General features: G+C 37.2%; 2 protein-coding genes and 1 pseudogene across 2 annotated transcripts; all 3 read left to right on the top strand.

The window, feature by feature from the left end:
* The first annotated feature begins 7705 nt into the window (after nt 1–7705).
* Nucleotides 7706–9137, top strand: LOC114752670 (zinc finger CCCH domain-containing protein 20-like). Its single transcript, XM_028941412.1, has one exon. It carries the CDS (start codon nt 7781–7783, stop codon nt 8840–8842), a length of 1062 nt encoding a protein of 353 aa, XP_028797245.1. The 5' UTR covers nt 7706–7780; the 3' UTR covers nt 8843–9137.
* Nucleotides 9138–12163: 3026 nt separating this feature from the next.
* On the top strand, nt 12164–17359 carry LOC114752671 (clathrin interactor EPSIN 1). Its single transcript, XM_028941413.1, has 11 exons — nt 12164–12433; nt 12529–12580; nt 13361–13440; nt 13544–13622; nt 13762–13845; nt 13952–14097; nt 14210–14467; nt 14769–14929; nt 15209–15402; nt 15984–16374; nt 17123–17359. The coding sequence occupies exons 1-11, from the start codon at nt 12393–12395 to the stop codon at nt 17344–17346; spliced, it is 1710 nt and encodes a 569-aa protein (XP_028797246.1). The 5' UTR covers nt 12164–12392; the 3' UTR covers nt 17347–17359.
* Nucleotides 17360–20749: 3390 nt separating this feature from the next.
* On the top strand, nt 20750–25781 carry LOC114752668 (protein EARLY FLOWERING 3-like; annotated as a pseudogene).
* Nucleotides 25782–26176: the final 395 nt, after the last annotated feature.

The raw sequence follows: 26176 nt of genomic DNA on the forward strand, positions 1-26176 counted from the left end.
TGCTGAGCAGGAGGGGTTCGTTGACAAGACTTTCTCACGCTTTAGAGGAGAAAAATGTTTGATTAAAATTACGAAGGCCATCAAAAAAAAAAATGAAAGGTGGTTAATTTGTATGGAAGGTAGGCTCAACCTGCCCCTTGTTCATTGGTCTCTCTTTAATTTTGTGTCCCCTACCTCTTTATCTAAATATTTTTTAAATGTTATTTTAAAATTCTTTTTATTTCAAAATAGCAGTAGGTAGTCTTTATTTGTCCAGCTTCAGTTTATTGTTTAATTATAACTGTTACTCTGTTTAAAGCTTGAGACTCTAATAAGACTTGGCTTGTTAATAATATGTTGATTTAATACTTTATTTAACTTCTGTTTTGGTCAAAAGAAAAAAAAAAAACCCTCTTATTTTTACGCGCCGGAAGGTAACAAAAAGAAAAAAGTTGTGTTAAACTCAAATCTTGTCATTTTACTCTGCATACTGTTTTTGGCGTTTCATGGTTACTTGTTAAATTCAATGATATGCTGAACGCCAAATCACAAATAGTAGCTTTATCCTTTCTTCAAAGAAAAAAAAACAGTTATCTTTTTTAAAAAGCATGTTATGAACATCGGTGGCAAGAACTTGTAAAATAATAATTATAAAGGTTAATATTATCTGTTCCTCAAATTTAACTTTAGTTTAATTTTGTTCTTTAAAATTTGATTTTATTTTGGTTTTGGCTTTTGAAATGTAACTTTGTTTTGGTTTGTCTAGGGATTTTTCGTTTTCAGAAAAAAAAAAGTTTCAAGAACTAAAATTATTGGTTTCAAATTTCAGAGATTAAAATTAAAATTAGATCAAATTTTAAGAACTAAAGATTATATTGAGTCTAATTATTATTGATATCAACATAATATAAAATCAATAGCAACTTGTTTACAAAAGTGCCGATGTTTTTGTTTAATATTAATCTTTTCATTGAATGTCTTGTGATATTTTATTTCCTCGATTTTTCACATGCCAATGCTTTTTTTCCATGAGAAATATAAGGAGTCCCTCTAATTTTAAAAGAACAAACACAATCAAGGAGTTTTAAGTCATACTGGCTATATGGGCTCTGTTAATTAGAACAGATGTATAACAATATATGGTAATAGAATTTCATTCGTCTCGATAAAAAAAAATGCAATAGTTTTATATACAGTCTACCAGATTTGAAATTGAACATGCACCGTTTTGAGGTTGATGCAGCATGTTGTGTTTATGCGAGATGAATAATATAATATTATTTTTTATCTTAATTCTAAAATTTTGTTTATAATTTATAAATAAAATCTCAAAATTAAAATCGGAAATATTAATTTAAGGGGAACTGTGGGCAAGAACAAAATTTGAGGACGACGCACATATATAGAATGATTTTTGTTTTGCAGGAAAGAGGGGGAAAACGTCGACAGGGATACAGACAGTGGCCACTTTAGTGCAGAGTTAAAACACATTTTTCAAGAAAATAAGCCCCCCGCGAGAGCCGCGCTCTTAGTCCCTGCCACTGCCCCTTTCCTCTCTTCCTTTTCTTTTCCCCTCTTTGCTTTTCCTTTTCTCAGCCGATTCCCTCCCACTCGCCTTTTTCTCACTTCTTCACACTCTCCTCCCATTCATCCCAATAAAATTGACGAATTCTATCGGCTGATTTTTTAAAAAATATTTCGTGGAAATTCAAATTCCACCTCATGATAACGTGTTCTTGCTAGATGTATGTTGATTTCTTTGTGCCTTTTTATAGAAAAAGAAATTTCTCTCATAATGGTTTGAAACAAATTATCTTTATGGATTTACATTGGGTGCTCATCAGTTTTGATGAGCACCCAATGCTCATCAAATCTGAACTGTCCAGATCTGATGTGGACGGTCCAGATTTTTAAATAATTATTTAAAAATATCAAATCTGAACGACCTAAATTACTCATCAGGTGATGAGCATTGAATGCTGGCGCTCATCTTTATTTCAAAGATTTAAACTAATTTTTTTACTTTTATCTCAATAGATACATGCAACTTGTTATGTTAAATTTTTACTCATGATCTCTTATGCACTCTCTTTATAAATAAAAATATGATTAGAACAAATGTGTATACATCTTACGTATTTATTATTTTCAATTAATATTTTAAACTGATTTCTTAACAGAGGAGGTGAAGAACAGTGAAGTCGCACATTCCCTCCTCAATCTCTTTCGAATTCTCTACATTGTTTTTTCACGCACAGGAATTTCCATCGTGGATTACAATAGTACCTTGATTCATAATATTAGACTGAATTGATTAATTTAAAAAAATTAAAAAATTAATTAAGTTAATTATTTATAATAGATAGATGTTATTTTTCTTAAAATACCCACATATGTATTAACTAAAATTACTACTTTATAGAATATTTGACAAGTACAGTTACTATAAAGATTACTTTAAAAATAAATAAATATAAAAAACAAAATAAGTTAGAACTTTATATTTGAAATCAAATTAAAAATCAGATTAGTTCTTATATTAAAATAAAAGATAACTAGTGCGATTTGCAGTAAATTCAGGTTGTATTTTCAACTTAAAGTGCCAGCCTGGTTTTTTTTTTTTGGCCAGCAGTCTTGCTGCCTTGAACATATGACTCCCCCGATCTGAAGGCACTCTCCCCCTCCCCCCCCCCAAATTGGATCGGCTTTTACATTTAGGATGGGAACAATGAGAAGAAATAATTAACTTAACCTTAGGATGGGTTGTTAAGGTTAAAGCGGGGTCATCCCTCCACACCCCAATTCAAAGGAATGAACAGCATTGTAAAGGGCTCCAGGTCGCTTTCCCAATCACATCACCAGCTGAAATCATCATCGCCTCAATTAGCTGTTCCTGTCATTTCATTACTTTGAAATCCCGAAATTCAATTTTTGATGAGAGTTTTGTGTCTATAATTTCAAAGCTTTACTCCAATCATACGCTGCTATAATTAATTAATTAGTTTCTAATTGACTTGTTAGACGGCCCAACGTAAATTAAATACCGCATATCCGTTGTTAGCTCTCTCCCGATCTTCAAAGCCCCATCTTTTCCTAGCCGCGTGGCTGTCGTGCTCCTCATCGTCATTATGTTATTGATATGTTAAACAATGGAGCAAAATGACAATGATGTGAAGAATCACCGCCGGCTTGCTTTTCTGAGGCAGAAAAGGGATTTCTTATTTCCATCAAGAATCGTTAATAACATCGTTAACCTTAATATAAAAATCTCAAATACACCGGGGGCCATATCATCATTGTCGTCTGTAGGCATGTGTGAAAGCATCACAAATTTTTCCAGGCTCCGTATTTTTTCCCCATCTTTCTCCGCATTTGTATAAAAAAAAAATCATCTAATGCATTATGTATAAAAAAGTGTCTCTTTAATATGAAATATAAAATTTATAGCATTTTTTCATAGCATTTCATGCCATTTTTCAGCTTGAATAATGCATACAATCATTTCCTTATATTTCTAAAGTGCACAAGAGGTCAACCTAATGTGTATTTAATTTAATTTCAAATGGCAGGAAATTTAGTATGCATCTGCCATTTTTGTGCCAGTCAGTACTCAGTACGTCCTCCGGTGTTTATTAACTATCACTCCTCAGAAAAGGAACACATTACCCTTATATTATGATTTATAAATAACTAAATGAAATATTAATGATTTTTTTATGAAAAATAAGCAGTCAGATTAGCAGGAGGGGGAGGATGTAATAAGAATATAGAACTACTTTGCACAGCATCCAATCAGAGTTCATGTGGCGAGAATCCGAGGAGACAGCGTTCTCCTTTTGATTCGCAAACTGAGGTAGCGGGGGAATATCACCCACACTTCTAGGTTTTCTTATTACTAATTAATACTCACCCGCCTTTATTCATAGCTCACTTCCGTAACTATAATTTAAAGAAACTGTTAAAATTAATAAAAGTAATAAATTTTTAGAAAATATACTTTTTTCCCCTCAACTATGCCCTTGTTTATAAGTGGGTAAGTGTTTGTAAGAAAAAATGCATGGGAAAAGATAACGAGACAGAGTATACTAGTTAAGGATAAAATGGCTAAAAATATTTATTGTTTAGACGAACTCACAAAGAATTTTGTTAAAATGGACAAATCAATTTAAAAAATCAGATTTTATAATAAAAAATAGAGAGAATATACACTTTCTGAAGAAAAAAAAAATTCCACAATGATGAGTGAAGAGTACAATAATTATAAAAATTTAATAACATGGCTTACAATTCAGGACAAAAAAAACTTATCTTTCGGCCTAATAAACAGGACCTAGGAGTAGTCACCGATGAAATTGAGAGCTTTGTGCATGCATAAAAGTGGCGCCTTCCTCCTCCTTTAATTTATATTCCTAATCAATTTGGAATTGTAATTATTGCAGGGAAAATAGAAAAGAAAAAAAGAAGGGAAAGAGAAAAAGGGGGAAAAAGCAATGCTTGTTTTGTTAGGTAAGATAATATGGCTTCAGTGCTTTGTTACTGAAGAATGAACAAAGGGGAGCATCAAAGCGTTCTAATTAAGCAACTTTAACTAGCGAATTGAAGGGTTCGTATTGATATCACCAATTGACCCTGTAGGAAGGGAAGGAGGGTGAATCGCAAAAGCTGAAAGTGACAGCAACAGTAACAGTAACGAGCAATATTGATTGGGTTATTTGGAAGAAATTATTGAAAACTACCACTGATATTCTCTATTTGACAAGAATCATAACAGATATCGTGAAGCTAAGAACATCAAAAATTTTATTTTAAACATAACGTAATTGCACAGAATTTATATGTGCCGAAATGTGACTCGTGGTAAGTGCGTTAAGATTGACATGAAATGTATTTATAAAATATCAGGGGTCAATACTATTTTCAGTTTATAAAATTTTATTTTATTTTCATTTTAGCCTTGAAGTGTCCCTTAAATGTCACTTCATTTTTATTCTAATCTTTAAAATTTGAAATCAATAGTTTTGGTTTTTTGAAATTTGACTTTGTTTTAATTTATCTAAAAAATGTTGTCCCAAAAATAATCATCAAAATTAAAATGAAATAAAATTTCATATATTAAATGATAATATTAACTTGATATTATATTATTATAAAAACTTTTTTGTAGCGGAAAAAAAGTTATGACCGAAACAAAAACACTGCCAGGCATGCATCTTTTTGTGATAATTCGTGGATGTCCATCAGTATTAAAAAACAAATCTCTCATATGGCTGCAGGATTAATAATTTGCATGGAAATTGATTGCTTCAGTAGCTGTCTTTTCTCAACTTTTGCAGTCATCTGTTTTGGCTGTAAGCTTTATTCATTGCCAGCGGGTCATCATCTCTTTTGATATGCAATATAATATATAATATAACCCAGGGAGTTTTGACTCATTCTTCCCATTAAGTTTGTTACAGTTCAGAATTGGCCGAATGACTTTATGGGTCGTGAGTAAATTGATGATACATGATGATTTAATTATTGACGCTACGTTCACCGGAAAAACAACGCTACATTTTCTAGCAGATTGCTTAGCTAATGGAGGCAAGCTGGGGGAAAAAAAAACCAATTTATATATTTTTTATTTGACAAGCTTCTTACTTGTAGACAGGGAGCAAACCCTGATAACTGCCAGTGCTGGCTTAATTTATGACCTTTTAAATGGGTTTAGGAACGCTGACAGCAACTTGGGTAAGAAGGTAGTAATATTCGAAAGGTTTAATGATGCTGGATCCGAATTTGACTCGCGGTTAATGTGCTTGCATCGCGACTTCCAATCACTAGATATGAGGGTCCTTTTACCTGTTACGCTTGATTTTACGCTGCAACGTTTGGATTCCATCGAGTTTACGCTATCCACGCGGACTTCAATTGAGCCACTTCGGTCCCTGATGATTAAACCCTAGAATTGATAGAGTTGATGTCGAAGTTGACGACCAGCGAGTATTCCATAAATGGAGCACTGTAGAAGCAGGGAATAGTATTTGGTTGTCACGGGTCAGTTTAAAAGGGATGGAGGAACAGAAGCATGGGACGGGGAGAGAGAGACCAATACTGAGAATGATAACTACTAGTCTGAGCTGGTGAAGTGAGAGTTTGAATGTATGGATATGATCCATGCCTCAGGTCTTCAAGTAATCAGCCTTCTCTGAATCTTTCCCACGGTCTCTGAGCCCCTGCGGGCTCCACCCTACACATGGACAAGACTGCTCGTGGACCCCATCATCATCTCCCATTAATACATGCCACGTTGCGCACTATTTCATACTACTGGCCCATGGACGCTGTCATGAGCAACCTGTGAATGAAATGATGTTTTCTCTCTCCTACCAGTACGCAGAAACATGCTGGGAACTACAAAACTCTGTCCGCCCAATCTAGCAAGGCGCAGTTAAATTCAGAGAGGCCTATAAATGGATGACCGTATTCTTTCTTCGTTCAGAATGGGACTTTACTCACTCGAATTCACAGATGATTTTTTTTTTTTTTTAACAAAAAGACTAGTGAATTGGGTTAGAGTATGTTTCCAACATCAGAGAGCATTTACAGAAGTATTTTCAAATCACTTACCAACAAGATCTTCATATTAACAGCATGATTCAAACTGATCTTATGAGTTATAAACTGATTTTTTATCAACTTAACCAACTCTTATTGATACAAATTATTTGTATACATAGCAAGCTTTGGGATTGGGAATGGGAATGGGAATGGCTATTGTTTAATTTGGGCCCAAGCATCACATAGGATTCTGCCCAAGCGTAAGATCCATAGATAACAAGAGTGGCCACTGCAACAACCGGCCTCAAAATAGCATTTGACCCGGCCCAGTAAACTCCGTGATCCAACCACGCATCATATAACCGATTTTGACTAGTGGACTTCTCTGACCTCTCCCACTCCATTTTTACTCCTTTACTTGTTCATCCATTCTTTTTTTTTTCCCCCTTCCCCTACCGAAACTCTACCATTCATTCTCGTAATAATACATATACTCGTACACATCCCATCATCTATTCTCTGTTTTTTTTTTCTTCCCTTCTTTAAAAAAAAATCAATGACAAAATTGGGGAAACTTGATTTTTACACCGGGAACCACGTACGCGTATCGTTGGATGTTGTATTTTGATTAATTTGAGATTCGCTGATGTTTAGAAATTAGAATTGTGTTTAAAAACTAAGAGGACTTGTTCAACCAATTAGTTTGCTTCCGCTTGTAATATTAAAGGAAAAGACGAAGGGGGTGTTTGGGAAACCCAAAACTATGGTTTCAGAAGTACTTTTCCGCAAAATAAGGTAATCTCCTCCACATATTTATTTCGTAATCCGTAAAAACACTTCTGAAACCATGATTTGATTTCTATCTAAACACCCCTAAAAGACTTGGTCAGAATGGAGTGCAAGTAAAGATTTAAGTTCAAAGGCCATATTTTTTTTTTTTTGGGTTCAAAGTTTAAAGGCCATACTACAATAATGACAAGAACATCAATAACAATCCGCACAATGCCCATGCACACTACATATCCCCAGGTGCGAGGGTGACGTGACGATAGTCTGTTACACGTGGCTCATATCGGAGCTCTAGATATTTTAACTCACGACGCAGATCGCTCCAATGGACTAACACTCATTCTCGCAGCTACAGAAATGCTTCGTTTATATTTGAGCTTCAGTTTCAGCGTCTCCATATCCCATTTCTCGCGCCATTCCCAGCACCAACACATATTTTCCCCCTCAGAAGAACTATATTCAGACAGTGATCATGATCCGAGAGCCAGTCCCCTTCGTCCTCCCTAGCCTTCGAATTCCTCCATGGCTATCTGATAATTCACCGGCCGCCTCACCTTCCCCCTCTTCATTCCCAACCAACACCGATGCCGGCGCCGCCGACTCCTCCGTCCTCCTCTTCCACCCACTTCTTTCCAATGACTGTACCCTCCCGGAACTGCACTCGCTTGCTCAAGACTTTGACATGCCCTTTGATGTTTTCTCCAGCGATCAGTTCCGCATGTTCGAGTTCAAGATCCGCAAGTGTCCACGTGGCGGCAGGTCGCATGACTGGACCCGCTGTCCCTTTGCCCATCCCGGCGAGAAGGCTCGCCGAAGAGACCCTCGCAAATTCCCCTACTCCGCCACCCCTTGCCCTCACTTTCGCCATGCAAATTGCAACAAAAGTGACTCCTGCGATTTCGCTCACGGAGTCTTCGAATGCTGGCTTCATCCTTCTCGCTATAGAACTCAGCTCTGCAAAGATGGAGCAAATTGTCGCCGTCGAGTCTGTTTCTTTGCCCACACTCCCGATCAATTGCGTGTACCCACTCGCGGCTCCCTCGAAGCATCGGTCGGGTCGCCGATTCGTCGCTCTCTGGATTCATCGCGGAGCAGCTCTTCATTTATTTCGTCACCAACTTCTGTCCTTACTCCATCGCTACAAGACAGCTTACACTTGTCGCCGGGCAATTCCCAATATGCCGGTAACACATACAATGCGATGAGTGAAATAGTAACTTCAATGCGTAATGTGCAGCTTGATTCAAACACGATGGTTTCTGGTTTTGGTTCTCCCCGTGGTTCGTTTCTCCGACCTGGCCTTTCCAGCCCTCAGTCGACCCCAACGTGGGCTAGAACTGATAAATCTGGACCCGGTTCAGCGGACCTAGGGGATAGTGGCCACGAAGAAGAGGCTCCCATGGAGAGGGTGGAATCAGGAAGAGACCTCAGAGCCAAAATCTATGCCAAACTCAGCAATAAAATCTCATACGTGCGAAGCGACGCGCCTGCATCGGCTCCTGATTTTGGATGGGTTTCCGAACTGGTGAAGTGAAGCTCAATCTGGGAAATACTTGTTATATGTCCAGAAATTTTCCTCCCTTACCCGATCAGCATTCGAAGTTGAGCGGCCACGATAGAGTTTTATGGTCTGTGAATATCTAAGTTCATTATAAATGTAATAAAAAAGGAAGAGATTGTTGATATCTGTTTCATAATTGGTATATGTACATGACATTAAAACTCTTGCTCTCGATTTCTGAGGTGGCATTTGATTCCACCGTTATACGTTGCTCATGATGTAATTTGCATTTTCTGTCTATAAAATTATGTGATGTATGTTCACTCTATTGATGTAATGCCTTTTTAGTTTTACCCTGGAATGGCCGCCGGGGTTCTGCACAACCCGCTGCAAAATTAAGTGTTTGATTATCTGTCGGTTGAAAAGGGAGTCTTTGTCTTCAAGCTTTCATCATAGGCCGCTTCTGGCTTTTCTGTGGTTCCAATTGTTTCAGAATGCAAACGCCTTATCCATTTCATTTGGTTATTAATTAGGTTATCCACTTTTTGGGACGTCGGGCCACTCTTCTCCTCCTTCTTAAGCAAAATGTGCTGAAGCACACAGAGTTTAATTATTTGGGTAAAGGCAAACGACGAACCAGATAACTTGCATACCACAAATTGTTCTGTTCGTTTTGTTTTATGTGCGATGGAAGGGGAAACAACCACCTTGAAGAAATAACGAGAGAAGAAGCATTTAGCAGTTAACAGACAAGGAAATATTGATAATGGGGTGTATGAATGAAGATGAAAAATGATTGGAGGTTGGTTTGAATATCAATGGGGGATTTCTATCGGAAACGTACGTGGCAGGCGAAGAGGAGAAGGGCGTGCTTATCTGGAGGTACCCAAGAAATCTGAGGAACTTGACTAATGAGTTGCCACGTGGGGGTTGGGTGGTAGGTCAGGACTCACAAGAGACAAGGATGGAAGGGGATAATATCTTGGAGAGATCGAGGAAAGGGACAGCATGTGGTGGAGGAGGAAGCAACATCTTGGGGGCGGGGGCCACTGAGAGAAAGCAAATGCCTAGTATCAAGGAATGCATGACAAAAGTAAAAGTAAAGTGAGGGCATTAATTGGGGGTAAGGATAAGTATCATATTAAAGGACACTCGAGACGACTACCAGCCCGACATCTGTCCCTGTTTCACAGTTAACTGCAACGCCTCTGTCTCCCTCCCTCACTCAGGTTCTGTTGGGTCGAATTATTCAACGACTTTCGGGTTAACATATTTAAATTAATATTTTCCATTGCTATTGACTTACCTTTTAAATTAAGATTTTATCATAAAATTATGAGACTGCCCCAGGACTTTATTCTGTTTGTTTTAATCCATAAAAAATAAAACAGTTTAAATCTTTATTAAATTATAAAGACTAATATTTTTAAATAAAAAAATTTGGAGGATTAAAACTCAAGATTTAAAATCTAAAGGGTTAAAAATTTTATTAACCTTTATGAGTATCATAGCCCATCCCACATCTCTTATAATGTAATGTATAGATTGCATCCTAATTAAAATTGATATGACATACGTACAATTGAATGGAGGAGTCATACATTCGATAATCTTTGTGTACGTACCTTTTATGGATATCAAAACATTATTTTTGTGTATTTAATTATGCAGATTCGATATTCCGAGGAGACTCACAAAGTCGGCCGAATTCCAAATCCAAACCATCAAATGGCGAGTTTGGGGTCTCACATTTTCTCTCGTAGCCAGGGAACATGGCTTCTTACGGTACCTGAAGCCATGTGAGGAATGGGGCTTTTTCATCATGTGGCCCAATAATGCCTTGTTGGGTCTGGAGCCCATGTTCACTGCCAAACAAAAAACAAAATTGGAAAAGATCACGTTACATTCACACTGGTGCCTCCCACCGGCCCACACTCAGACTAGTTCAACTAATGGCAGCAAAAGTGAGCATCAACATTGCCACGGAATCGCTCCTGGTTTGGATTGACTTATTCAAATGTTTAAGCATATTTCAGTAAGTTCAGTTAAAATTTGACACGTATTCTTTGTATTTCGTAAATTATTATTAAAAGTTACTTCTAACTCAATTCAAATACACTTAACATTTTGGTTCATGCTCAAGGGTCATTAACCAGCTGATCCAATGTCTCAACAAGGTTTAAGCCTTTCAGTTTTTAGAATATGGTTCTGTATGGTCTTTATGTTCAAAGAGATTGAATTAGTAAATAATATGCTCCGTTACATCACGCCTGGATGTGACTTTTCCTTACGTGTCTTATCAACAGTCAACTAATGGTGAAGTTAGGCCCTATCGATGACATATAATTCATTTTTATAAACAAGCTTTGAGGAGCTGCTCCTAATCCCAGAAGCACCAATTGGTTGTTGGCACATGCCTGCAGAAGACCTTCCGAAGGATCAGTGACTGCCTCGGTGCTTTTTTGATTTAGTTGCTCTGGCGAATTCTCTTCAAGCTTAGCCTGCCTTTACTTCTCAAAAAAAAAAAAAGGTCAACTAATGGTGAGGTCAAGCCCTACCAATGACATATAATTCATTTTTACAAACAAAATATTTGAAGACCTAGCTAGAATTCGATTTAGATCATGCTTGCCGCGTAAGGATAAATGGAACCCAAGGTTAAATTACAACTCTGCCGCTCCTTGTAATGAGCTCACGGCCTAGCGCCAAAAGCAGCCTTTTGTCCTTTTTACCCAACGGAAGCTCAAATTTTGCAGATTATGAAGCTTCCCCCCAACTCAATATTCTCATATTAATTATTCTTTTTCAAAATATTCACAATAATTTTCCATGCTAAAGACAATAAACCTAGTCCACCACTGAATTTTAAGGTAAAAGTTATGCTGAACTAATTTAAATGGTTTTTTTTCAAGAATTTAAATAAATTAAAAAAGTTAGTTATTTATAATAAATACGAGTTGATTTTTCTAATGTATGACTATTATTGGATGAAAATTTCTTAACATATATAAATAATAATAATTCTTTAAAAAAAATAAATTATAAATTTGTGAAATAAAATGAATTGATATATTATACTTATAATCAAATTTAATTTTTAACTAACTTTATATTTAGGACCAGAGATAATAATTTATATTACTATACACACCTTCTTTTTAATTAAAAATCATAACATATTTTATTGTTTTGAAAATTAGATATAATTATACAACTAATAAGCCATTAAGTACTGGATAAACCAAATATTACTAGGGAAATAGTGGCAGTAAAAAAAAAAAAAAAGGTAAGAAAAAAACAAGGGTGGGGAGGGAGAAGGGCAGGACCTTCATGAATGGCCACTGCCTCCCCGTCCCAAACATGAAATACACCCTGGCCTTCCTTCCCCATTCTCCTTCACCCTCGGATTGAAAACCGCTAACGCTTTCTTTCCGATCTATTCCGGCTTCAACTTCTATTGCTCCAACTCAAAAGGCATCGAATTCATTGGAATTATACGCTCACTCTTCTGAACCATTCCAGATCTACGACGTCCTGGTCTCTTTGATCTGCTTCTTCTCGAAATAATCTTTTCGGATCCACCATGGATTTCATGAAGGTCTTCGATCAAACTGTTCGAGAAATGTGAGCTCCTATTCTCCTTGGCTGGCTGGTCTTTATTCTCCCCTTCTGATATGCTGCGATTTTTAATCTCTTAATTTCAATTAACCTTGAAACAGAAAGAGAGAGGTGAATCTGAAGGTACTCAAAGTTCCCGAAATCGAACAGAAGGTAAAAAAAACTAACTGTCAAGTATTTAAATCTGACTTTTAATTGTAAATTTTGCATATCCCAGTCCATAGAGCTGCTGGTGGATTGTTCTCCCACCATTTTAATTTTAAAAAGCATATTTTAACCATATACTTCCTCAATCTCATTAATACGGTTTAGGATGGAATGCTTGTGAAATTTGCTTCTCTTCCCGTCCCTCCGTCAGGGAGAGCGGGAAGGTTGAAGAACTTCCGCGATTTGCTGCTAGTACCGGTCGGTCATGACGGAATTGGAAAATATTTGTTCCTATAGTAGTGGTGAATTTCAAATGTAGTCTTAGTTTAACAGTTTGCCACAATGTTATGACCTCAAAAACGAAAATCCTCTAATGTATATTCCCTTCCCATATTTTGCATACCTATGGGCCATGTCCAGATTGAGTATCATTATTCTTTGATGAAGACGTAATAGTATGATGATTAGATTTGGAGCTTTGCGTGTAACATAGTATTGTTCAATATGAAGCAGCTAAATTATGGGTTTCTCTCAGTTCTAACATCAGGCACTAGTTTTGAAGTTTGCAAATCAAGCTTCTGCCTCATCTTCAACTTGGTATTGCAAGTAGAATTATTATACGATAAAATGATAAATGGTGGGTTTTGGCCCTCAATTTCTGTCCCTAGACTCAGACTGACGTAGTTCCCAGATTTGCTTAAGCATACGAATGCTAAATTTGTCCTTATTAGTTCAGTTTTACTCGTGTTATTAATTGATTTTTTTTTTTCATTATTTACAATCTAGGTTTTGGATGCTACTGATAATGAACCCTGGGGTCCTCATGGTTCTGCGCTGGCTGAGATTGCACAGGCTACCAAAAAATTGTATACTTTGAATTTTTTCTACTTATTACTTTTCAAATGAGTATCTCTTTTTTGGTAAAAGTTGCTTGATGTCTTACTTGATTTATTCTTCTATACTTACCAGTACTGAATGTCAAATGGTCATGAGCGTCCTTTGGACAAGATTGGGTGAGACTGGAAAGGATTGGCGTTATGTATATAAGGTGACATTTACCACATAATTGTTCTATTGCTTGAAAGTATGAAGTACCTGGAGGGGGCGGGTTCGGTTTATTTCCTAAGTCTGTTCATATTACATGCTGTTTTTCTACGTCTCAATGCCTGAAGCTGCTTATTTTTTAGGCACTGGCTGTTATAGAGTATTTGGTAGCACATGGATCTGAACGTGCTGTTGATGACATTGTTGAACATACTTTTCAGATCTCCGTAAGGACCATCCTCTAGACTTCAGCTAATTTTCCTTGTCATTTTCAGTGACACTGATTATAGATCATTATCTGGCATAATCACCATTTACTTTGTATTGGCAAAGGCACTTTCTAGTTTTGAATATGTTGAACCCAGTGGAAAGGATGTGGGGCTCAATGTCAGGAAGAAGGCAGAAAATATTGTGGCCCTTCTGAATAATAGAGAAAAGATACAAGAAGTCAGAAATAAGGCTGCTGCAAACCGTGACAAGTAAATGAAATTTGCCAGTAGTTTAATTCCATAGATAATGAGGTTATCTATGTCAATATGCTACTTTAAGTTTGATTGTCAGTAAAGTAAATTGTTTTTGTTGCTTTCTTAGGTACTTTGGACTTTCTTCTACTGGAATCACATACAAGTCTGGGTCAGCCTCGTTTAGCACTGGTAGCTATCAAAGCCATAGCAGTGATAAATATGGAGGTTTTGGTTCAAATGACAGTGACAGGTATAGGGATGGTTATGGAGACAAGGCTTACCATGAAGAAGAAAAAATTGAGAAATACTACCCTGGAAAATCAAGACATGGGTCCTCAAGTGACAGGCAAGAAAGCTCCTTTAAGAAGGGTACACACTCAGTCAGGTGGGGCATAACCCGCATATATTATGCTTTGTAAATAATTAATGTATTTAGCGTTTACCCTTGCCAGACGTATAGTTAATAGAGACATCAAATTGGGAAGATGGATATTATAGCTTAAAAGGCGGTGTTCTAAAATAGTCTGAAAAGAGATGCTGCTACTGCATAGTATAATAAACCTTATGCTCACTGACAGGACATACATCCGCCCTAAAGCCTTTGATCATTACAATTTTTTTTCCTTTATCAATGAGCTGCATTTTACTTTCTCAAGACTTATCCTTTCAGAATGTTTGCCTCGCAGGCAAAAAAAGCATAGTGTGCCTTCCAGAGTATCGAAGTCATCTACTGATGTAACCAGCAATGATATGTACAGTTCAGCCCACTCTCAAAGTTCGAGTGTAGCTGTAAACAATGACGATGATGATTTCGATGATTTTGATCCAAGAGGAACATCTACTGCTAGTAAGTATTCTGAAGTGATGTCTTTATGTTGTGGTTTCTGATTTCCTTAAATTACTTCATAGGCAAATATTTCTTGTGATTCAAATTTTATTTGACTTCACTGAAGTTCACATTTTTGTTATTATTTCTGGTGCATCTTGAGCACATTTCTTCCAACATTTTATCCTGGCAGACATATCTGCATGTGCTATAATTGCAGTGTTTGTATTGCTGGATTGAGTTACCTTTCCCTGAGGCTGTTTATTTATGTGTCATTTTATTTCGTTTTTTCCCCAACAGAGGTTTCAGCTGGAAACTCTAATCACGTTGATCTATTTGGACAAGATTTGATTGGTGACCTCATGGATGCTCCAACTTCTGTTCCCACTGAAAAGCCTGTCGCAAGCAGTGTGTCAGAAGTTGATCTCTTTGCAGATGCGGCATTTGTATCAGCAGAGCCTCATGTGGACCAAGGGGTTGGTTCTCAATCACGGGTTAGATGTTATTCCTCTAATTTTAGTGTTGCAGCTCAATATCTTTGTCCAATGGCCTACTGTTTTTGTGGCACACTTATCAACTAATAACAGGGATAGGTCTTGAGCTCTATACCCTTTTCCTCCATAACTATTGATTGACCAAAAGGGGAAGTGATGCCATTTGCTCTGGTATATTGCTCGACTAGACGGAGTGCCCAATTGTATTGTATATCTGTCATGTTAATTTCTTGGTATAGATGATGATGTCAGTTTCATTTTACATATTATTACATTCTGAAGGGTATCGCTCTGGTAGAAACATGCAAAAGTATGCTAGAATGGTCAGGGAGGGGGCCTAACGGTTGGAATGAGGCACACTGCTTGCAGTTAATAGAGTGACGTGCAGTTTGTTCTCATAAGCAGAGTGGAAGTTTGTTGTTAAATTGATTATTACAATTGGTAGTCTAGTTTTAAAATTGTAAATTACTCATGGGGTTGCTTTCTTTCTTCATTTTTTTTTCCCCTTCAGTGTTAAGTTTTTCTGTTCAGTACCAAGGAAGTTTGCCCCCCTTTTTATTCATCGGTGATTGTTTGTACAGAATGAGGTTGATCTGTTTGCTTCCCAACCGGCCATTCCATCCTCAGCTACTGCAACAGTTGACTTGCTTTCTGTTTCTGAGCCAGTTCTGCAGCCAGACAGCAAGTCAGAAAGCTCTGGTCTTAAAAATAATAGCTCCATTGATCCCTTCACTGCTGTTCCACTTGGTAGTTTTGATGGATCTGATCTTTTTGGTGAATTTACTTCTCCTTCTGATTCAGCATCTGAGCAGCCCTCAAAAGTTCCTGGCACTGATGGCATCCAAGATAAAATGAATGTGAACCCTTTGCCAGAGTCTAGAATACCCCCTAAAAAGGATGCTTTCCAGGTGAAGTCTGGTATTTGGGCTGATTCGCTGAGCCGTGGGTTAATTGATCTCAATATATCTGCTCGTAAGTTTATTATCTTGACCTCCTCAGCAGGTTTTTAATGGAATATTATCTAATCAGTTGCTGTGCGATACATTTGTCATATCTACATACTGAAGATATTTTGAAAGTCTATGATCTTTTGTTTGTTAGAGTACATCCATTATGTATGCACTATCTATTCCAAAGAATTTCAGCCTTTTTTGCTGTTGCAAAGGAGATTAGACTAGGGATGAGAGTAGAGAACGGAGAAAGAGGCAGGATGGGAATTGAACTCATGTATCAAGTCCTCATGGATTCAGCTTCATCTTCTTTTTGTTACAGAGGAGATGCAAGGCGTTGGAGTCAGTAGTAAGGATTGGACTAAGGGGTGGGGTAACGATCAAATCCATATTGGTCAGGGCTTCAGCCTTTTAGTTCACGATACCTTGGGTGTCACTGAATGAGGAAGGCTTTAAATTCTTGTACATTTTCGTGCTGCACTGGACTTTGCTTTAAGATTACATTTCTTGTCGGAATGCATATTTGTGCATCCACTACCCCCTTGCCCCCATCTGTTTGTGTGGACTTATTTAATTATGCTTTCACGAATGACATGCGATCTAAAAGTCTTTTTTCTCTGTCTTCCTTTTATTATTACCGCATAAGCACATTTTTTTCCTTTTTCCGCCCCTCCTCACCTTTATGGAATGAGAGTGGAATATGTACAACCGATTGAATCCTTTCCTTTTTCCTTGTATGTCAATGACGCAAGTTTTGTGTTGTTTTGCAGCCAAGAAAGCATCCCTGACTGATGTTGGGATTGTAGGCGGATTGAGTGATGGATCAGATGAAAAGGAGAAAGGTCCTCCGCAATCATATTACATGGGGAGGGCTATGGGATCGGGATCCGGTCTTGGTAGGTCTGGCTTCACTCCTTCCCAGCCAGGAGGTGGGGACGATATATTTGCAAGTTTGAGCGGCCAACAATATCAGTTTAGTGGTTTTCAAAAGTGAACTTTCCAGATATTAATCTTACCATTGCATCACATTTTTATTACATATTATGTGTGTTGGCATTACAAAAGCTGTTGAGCTCTTTAGCATGGCTGGGCTTTGATCATATAAAGATTAGTCACGATTCGATTCTGCATTGTTTATGTTATTGATTCCTGTGCAGTGGCTAAAGCTGTGCACTGCTCCGAGTTGTAAAATATCCGTGCTTTTAAGATTACTGTTTGCGCGAGTTTGTATAACTCATTAAATACTGAAAATAAAAGCACCCTGTTAAGGCGTCGGTTGATTCTCTCTGGCTTCCCAGTATTCTGAGAACAGTTTTTCTGCCGCCACAGCACCTACTGTAAATGTGAGAACGTCTAGATTTTTTCTTCAAGGGTTTTTTCTCCAATTTATTTGGAATGCAGTGAAGAATTTTTTTACTAATTTGTTGCCTTGTTACTGCGGGGGTCCGAGCTCTGAACGGACACGGTCTTTCTGGGAAAGTGGGGTTGACACCAGACATTCGGAACGAACAAACGTTGGTCAATATCACCCCAAAAAAAGGAAAATAAAAGAACACGGCTCTATACCGTAGATTTAATGAAATTGACCTGTCAAGAAGTTGCGCTGATGCAACTAGCAGATCATTTTTTGAGGCAGGAGCTGGTATTTAGTTTGATTTTGAAACAAATATTGGAATGAAATATTGTCTGGCCCATGATTCAATCACTTGATGCAGAGAAAATGGCCGCATTATAGTCTATGAAATATGAAATTTATTGGCAAATGAGATATCGATCGCAAGCAAAATTATGCATATTTACGGTTTAGAGGAGGGAGAGTTGACTACCCGATTTTAATTTTTTGGAAGAACAAGTTAAAGGTTTATTTCAACAACCGTATAAAGGATTCATTCTCAGTCTTACACGAGCCAATTAAAACCCTGTTTGAAATCATACTCCTCTATTCCTAAATATAAGCACCTTATATAAGTGTATAAGAGTTTTATATTTAGGACCGGAAGAGTATTTAAAATGATTTAGGATATGTTTGGAATTATGTTTGGAAGTCTAAACTAACTTACCAACCGGTCAAAGCTGGGTTTGTATAATCGGTGATACTCAGTTTAGCAGTTTGGCAATTTGGGTTTTTTATTTCAAATGACTTTTTTTTTTTCATAAGCTGCATCATCTTGCTTTTAACGTAGAGACTAATAATGCGATAGAAAATCTGTATTTTAAATTCTTTACCTATTCATTTATCTTCTTTTGCATGCATATCTCTTCTTTAAAAAGAATAAAAAAAACATGAAAGAAAAGAGCGAGCTTCTTCTAATTTATATATATATATCCATATATTTAATTAAGTATTCTAATATTTTTCAAATTCTTCCTAACAGTAAATTAATTTCTTTATTTCTAATACTTTTATTTTTAAAATGTCCTTTACGATTGTCACATTATATACATTTAATATCAAATATGATGACTACATAAAATTCATGTCTTTTTAATCATTTTATATCTAGATTTTTTTTTAATTAATCATTCAAACAGGTTTTAGTTTCTTGACTATTTTTGAAATATAAATAACATTATATTATCTGATTTTTGCTGTCAGATTGAAAAAAAAGTTATTTCTATTACTACTAATTCAGATACACGTTATAAACACATTTAACGTGAGTCGAAATAAAACTCTACTCACATATTTATTTTGTATTCTGTAAATCATAATTAAAAAAACTACTTATAAACCATTATAAATGAAAAGTGAAAAAAAAACTCTTTTAGTCTTAAATATAAGACCCTTATACTAGTTGTATAAGGGTTTTATATTTAGGACTAGTAGGTAGGTAGTTAGTAAATTAGTGTCATCGGTTTTATCTTTGATCTGACTGGCTCGGCAGAGGTTGTGGAAAATTTGCCTCGTGCTTAGCATCTCCCTCACTGTTGTCTTGTTCATCAGGTCATCCATTCCTTCCACGCCTTTCGAATTTAGTCGTGCAAATTTAAAAGCGAATGATGAATACGATTTTTTTTTTCCCCTTGCCAGAAACCATGATTTTTAAATCATCTTTACATCTTTGAGTAAAATCATCTTTACATCTTTATTTGGTTGTATAACAAATTCTTCCCTTCCTTGCGCGCTGCACTTTTGAATATGACACCCCATTCCAGTAAATTATTTGTTAATCTCTAATGCAGGCGATAGTGGGAAAATGCATTTTGCCACTGGCAGATTTACATTCCTACCCTTCTTTTTTCCAAGAAAGACAAGTTAAGCATGACGGCTTGATGCCATAAGATGCCAGGTGTTTCAAGGTAACAGAAAAATTAATAAGATGGGCTCCTGGTTGGAAAAAAAAAAAATGCCGATTTCAAATTTTGAAATGTGAGGGGATTGTTTTATCTGGCCAAACAAAAATATGAGGGGAGTTATGTGCATCAGTTTTAATTTAGAAGTTTGGGGGAATTATATACATTCTCATCAATATCAACACACGCATATCAGTTACGCCTTGCAGACCAGCAACAGCAAATAACGGAATAATCTATTCTTCTTTTAAATAATACTACCTCCGGTCCTTAATATAAGACTTCGTTTGACTTTTATTTTGATTCTAAATATAAGATCTTAATCTATTTTTTCTCTTATATTTATGTATTTTTTCCAACATAGTCCTTCTAACAATAATAGTTCTAACCAATACATTTGATTAGTAAGGATATTTTAGGAAAGACAACACTTATTTATTATAAATAATTAACTTAATTTTTTTTCTTAATTTTTTTCAAATTAGTTAACTAGTTTTTATAATTAAGAACGGAAGTAGTATATATTGATCCCTTTTGAATTTCAATTTCATTTAACTTTTTCTGATTCCCGGGCGAAAAAAAATCTTAATGAGTTGAGTTAACCTCATGTACTGACGAAGACATTGCGACCGTACCAGTGAAAACACGGGACCGTGACCGTAACTAAAGACTCTTGGTCGGACATCTGACAAACAGCTTCTCAACTAATGTTTGCATGCCAGAATTGCAGCTTAACCTTTTAAGAAAAGCTTGAGACCAAAAGAAAAAAGTCTTAAAAAAAAAAAGCTTTAAGATATGAAAACGTAAAGTTCTTAAAAAAAAAAGCTTTAAGATATGAAAACGTAAAGTGTTAAGTATCACTAGGTGTTTATCCAGAAATACATAAATTAAAAGTCAGAAGCATGTTTGGATGACAAAATCCAGTTAAATTAGTATTATAATAAATGCTGAAACCGGAAAGTAAAAGAAGGGATCTTTAGCTGGTAAAAAGAAAAGAAAAAAAAAAGAAGGGATCTTATAGTTCTGCCCAAAGAGGGCCCACGTCTCCGTGCTTTTCTCTTTCCCTTTTTGAAGATGATGGGCGTGCTGATCCTCTCAGGAATCCCTAAATTAGCCTGCCTCCACTTCTTTACATTCACTTCTCGAATAAGTTCGACTCCTCATCCCTTCCCTCTGTGGCCTTTATCTTCGCAATCATCCCCTCATGTATTCCTACCGTTTCCCAAAATTCCCCTTTTCCCGTTAACTTCCGCCGTGTGCGTCCTTCACTAAGTACCCTCATCTCTCTAGCTGAGTTCTGCAGATATTGCTTGGTTTCTCCCTTTACGGGGAACGAAGGAGCCCATATTTGGCATCTGAGCCGGAGAGAGTCCTCTTCGGATTTCGGGGCTGGGGTTATTATCTAAGTTTTTTTTTTTTTTTAATGAATCGCTTTTATACACAGGAAATTGTTGCAATCTGTGTTTGGATTTTCGGAGCTTTGAGTTCTCGCCAGCAGGATTGAATTTCATAGGTCCGCTCGGTGCGCCGTTGGCGAAATATTGGTATCTTCTCTAGAAGTTCAGTTGATCAAAAAAATCTAGGTTTCGATAATATCTCTCTCTGCAGCATGATATGGTGAGAACTGGTTTTGTTGGCTGGGTTTAAATAATTCGGCCTCCTACATCTGGATATGTGAATTGGAGATCATATATTTTTTGCTCGTTTGCGTCTGAACATAAAGGGAATTTTTGTCTATTAGAAAGAGTAAAGATGAAGAGAGGCAAAGATGATGAGAAGCTCGTGAGGCCAATGTTCCCTAGATTGCATGTCAATGATACGGAAAAGGGTGGTCCAAGAGCACCGCCGAGGAATAAGATGGCCCTCTATGAACAGTTTAGTATTCCATCTCAAAGGTTCAACCCAGGCGTTCAGCCACTTAACCCTGTTAGTTCTAGTAACACAGTCTCCCTGGCATCCTCAAGCCAGGTAAGTTTTTGATTTTGTGGCTTTGCTTGTATTCTTAGTTGCTTTCTCCTCCTATAAATATTCCTGCTATTTGTGACATTATTTTATGCAAATTCATCTTCTGGTGCACTGGCTTTATATGCATGTCATCTGGCGTTGGAGGACTTCTCCAGTCATGTCCAGTACTTGGATAACGGGAACTAGATGTCAGTTTGTACTTGTACATGCTAGCTATATATGAAGAAACAAAGCTGAAGTGTTTCTAAGTAATTTGAGCGTCGTGTTGCTGGAAAAAAATAAAAAATAAAAAGAGCGTCATGTCTCCGATATGTGTTGGACATGGACTTGGACGTGACCTTTTTTGAGGTGTTTCTGCTTCGTTCATTTATAAGCTTGGAATACTTGTGCATGTTTAGTTCATTGAGAACAAGAGTATATGCATTTCATGAATTAGCTATTCTTATTTTCTACGTTCTACCTTGGAGTTTGTTGCATTATGGGATGTATGTGTGCACCTTTGCCGTGTGTAGTGAGAAATAACTTTTTTCTCCTGAATTTCTGGATTTACTTGTTTGCAGAGGACTGTTCCTGAGAGAAACCATATCCTTCCTGTTCATTTACCTCCACAAACACCTACTTATCAAGATGAAAATAATATTTCTCATCAATCTGATGTGGCAAATCAGAACCCGTCGATGTCAAAACCTGAGCAAAGAAAAAAGGTAGATGAAGATGACTTTAGGGTTCCTATGTATATGAATGCAAGAGTTGGTCAATCTAACGATAATACTCAGAAGACTTTTGATGGAAGAAAATTCACTGCCATAGGCCCTCGATATTTCGGTTGTGCAGTAGAAGTGCAAAATGATTGTGACAGGGATCCCAAACAGTTTGGCTTCCCATACGTCAATATAAGAAAAGACGTGAGATGTGAGGGTAATGTTCTTTCAAATGAAAGCCCAAGTAGGGACCTGCCAGTAAAATCTGCCAGGAACATTTTAAATGGAGAAAATATTGACGGTCTTGCCAGGCAAGACAATGCGACTGGAAATCAAGAGTATCAGGATCAGAATTGTCCTGGATCAAGGTTTGGCAGATTGCATCAGGCTGATGCTTGCCCACAACAGGATCTTGAAGCTGTGTCTCTATGTAATAACGCCAGAAGCAGTGATGGTCTTGTTCACCCTTCAAGTGATACAGAAAAGGGAGACGTCCCTTTACTGAGAGGCTGCTTTCATTCTACTGCTGATCAAGATAGTCCAGTTGAGGCTATTGATGACACAGAGTGTCATGATACCAGGCGGACAGGTCTGATGAAGAAAAATTGGGACAAAAGTGACAATGTTTCCAAGATCTCCATGGTAGATAATTTGTTAAGCCAAGAAATTTCTCCTGATGATGTTGTGGAGATAATAGGTCAAAAACATTTCTGGAAAGCAAGAAGAGCTATTGTCAAGTAAGTCTTGTTACCTGTACATAGCACCTGTTTTTGGGTGGTCCTACTAAACTTAAATTTTTCCTTGTGAATCATTTTTTGCATATATGATAACTGAACTCTTATGACATGCTTTGGTGTGATGGTATCTTGTACTTGTTGAGCATTGTAATAATTATAATTTTCAAATGAAAGGAAAAAGAGCTTACTTATTTTGATGTATTGGTCAGATTTTTTTTCCTCATCCTTTCTTACTTTTTTAAATATTTTTTTTATTTTCATTTTTTATGTATGATTAGTTTGTGAGGCCTTTTTTGAGAAAATGAGAAACATTAGAGAAGACTGGAGTATTGAAAATGGTAAGTTATAAGAAATCATTTAGCTGTATAATTGAATTTGGAAGCGCAGTTGTTGGTATATGCACCTCTAATTATAATGCAGTCAGGCTACTGAGCCAGTGGCTTTTACCTTTTAAGCATAAGTTGTACATATGCCTTTGAATAAAAGAAATTTGATAGACTTGGGATTCCTTCGCTGGTCAAAAAGATTGATCGCTTCGAAATTGGATTTTTCGTTCATCTGAAGTCAATACTACACACACACACGCTCATGTATCTATATATATGTAATGGTGGATAGCGCTTCATCTTACTGAAGGTTCGTTAGAAGTCTTAATATTATGCTATTTTGGAAAGAAAATGCTATGACAGCATGTTATCTCATTCTTCACTGACCTTTAGCCGCTGGACTTTGGATATTTTCCTGCCCTGGCTTTCTCTAGCTTGGTTTCCCTTGTGACGAATGGCAAGTTTCTTTTTATTGCATTGCATTGAAGGACTAGAAATGATGGCAACCAGCTAACGCAGGATGGTACCAGGAAATATGGACATATGGAGAGTTTTTTGACAAGTACTTCTTAGATGTCATGGAATTTTCCCCTACTTATCTGGTGTTTTGGTTCTGTGTTTAAGACACTCTTGAAATGTGAATTTCTTTTCCTTTACATGTTCAAATTTATCTAGGAAAGGTTTCTCATCATCTTCTCTCTTTTTCCCCCTCTTTTTTTGGCAAATAAACGATGGGCTACGCCCAACCAAGATTCTACATCAGCAGTGGCTTGAGTCCCTAGAAGATCCTCGGTAACAATACCCCAAAAAATTGGGTGGTTCCCTAAGATTGTCCGTGCTCTGTTTACATTTGGCTGCATAAGGGGCTAATCAATCCACTGGTCCAGTGGCCTCTTCCTAATGTGATCTACTGAAACTGTCCATTGCCTCGGCATCAAGTCCTTAATAAACAGCACTGCGGAGCTGGCTGGCTTGAGTTCAGCATTGCCATTGATAGTTTGAATTAGGTTCAGCAAGTCAGATTGCACTTCTACTTCCCTGAAACCAAAGTCTTAGGCTAGTTGCAGACCTTCTTTAATTCCCCAGGCTTATGCCCCATAGATGCTACACAATTCCATGAACTTGTAAAATCCACCTTGCCATCGTCCTCCGTCCCTGGTAGTACCACCATTCTCCCTCACTAATCCATCCATGTTCACCATCATCCTTGTTTTGGTTTTGTCCAGGTGCATTCATGTTGCCTCCTGCTGGTGTTCTGAATCGTCATTCTCTTCCCTTGAGGCAAAACATATTTAACAGACTTGCTGCTTGGTTTGCTCTGACACAAACAACTCTTAAGTGCTCCATCATCTTTAGTTCATAGTTTTTGTATTATATAGATATATCTTTAGTTCGTAGTTTTACCCTGGAAAGTGGAAATTTGTATTGTTCTACATATTTCCCATCTTAAAGTTCCTTGTTGAGTCTGATCTTAACTATAAATCAGAGAATACAATATTGGTCAAATGCTTATTTTTGGATTGTATAATTTCGTTTCCTGCCTTGAAATGTATTCTTTTGGTCTTATGCGTTTTTGTCTTTAACCCCCTGAGATCTTGTTGGAATTGTATGACCTAAGTCCAAGGGATTTGTGTTTTATCAAACAAGTGTTGTGATAAGTATATTTGTGCATAATTAATATGCTTCTACAGACAGAGTCCTGTATTCTAACACAACATGGGGTGTCGTATGAGTTTGAGATTGTTCTATGTCCCACTTAACCAGATACCTATTATGATTGAAGATCATCTGATTTCGAATGTTGTTAATTTATATAATGGTTCTCCTTGTATGATCGTATCTACTTCCAAACCTTCTGCCTAATTTTGGTTCTATGTGCCTCAAAGATTCACCGTGACATTTCTTGATTATACTTCTGTTCCTCTCTGCAGTCAACAGAGAGTGTTTGCAGTCCAGGTGTTTGAGTTGCACAGACTCATAAAGGTAAAATGGTTTCTGGCACTAAATGGCTTGTGGCAGTCCAAAATGAGAAACATGCTAGCTTTTCTCACATATAAACATTCATCCTTTGAGTTTATATGAAGTATTGTTTTTTTAAATTAAGCAGGTCCAACAACTGATTGCTGGATCACCAGATATTTTGCTTGAGGATGCTTTTCTGGGAAAACCTCCTTTAGAGGGATCTGCTCCCAAAAAACACACATTGGAATATGTTATGAAACCTCAGCAACAAGATCTCAAGTGTAAAGACAACTCTGAAAAGCGTAACCATAACATGGAATGTTCTGCGGAGAATGCAGTTGGGAAAACATCTCTTTCATCTGTGAAAAATGGTAGCCACCTTTCGAATTACACCGCCTTTTTTGGAAACTCCCACCAGGTAAATAATCCTTGGTATTTACACCAGCCACCTGGGCATCAGTGGTTAGTTCCTGTGATGTCTCCTTCTGAGGGGCTTGTCTACAAGCCATATCCTGGACCTGGATTCACGGGAACAGCTTGTGGAGGGTATGGACCTTTTGGGCCAGGGCCTCTGGGAGGTGCTTTTATGAATCCTGCCTACGGAGTCCCAGCTTCTCATCAAGGCTTAGGGGTTCCAACGGACACACCTCCAAGCAGTAATGCTTACTTTCCTCGTCATGATATGCCAGTTATGGCTCCAGCGATGTCTGGGTCAGCTGTTGAGCAGAAGAACCATTTTGCTGGGCCAGGGCCTCATGGTAAAAATGGTCATTTGTCTGGTAAAGAAGCTAACTGCAACAGCAATAGCAACAGCAATGCTCGTCAAAGCTCTTGTAATT

This window comes from Neltuma alba, unplaced genomic scaffold, assembly GCF_004799145.2.
Source record: "Neltuma alba isolate B1F8T4 unplaced genomic scaffold, ASM479914v2 tig00007480_pilon, whole genome shotgun sequence".
Lineage (NCBI taxonomy): Eukaryota > Viridiplantae > Streptophyta > Magnoliopsida > Fabales > Fabaceae > Neltuma > Neltuma alba.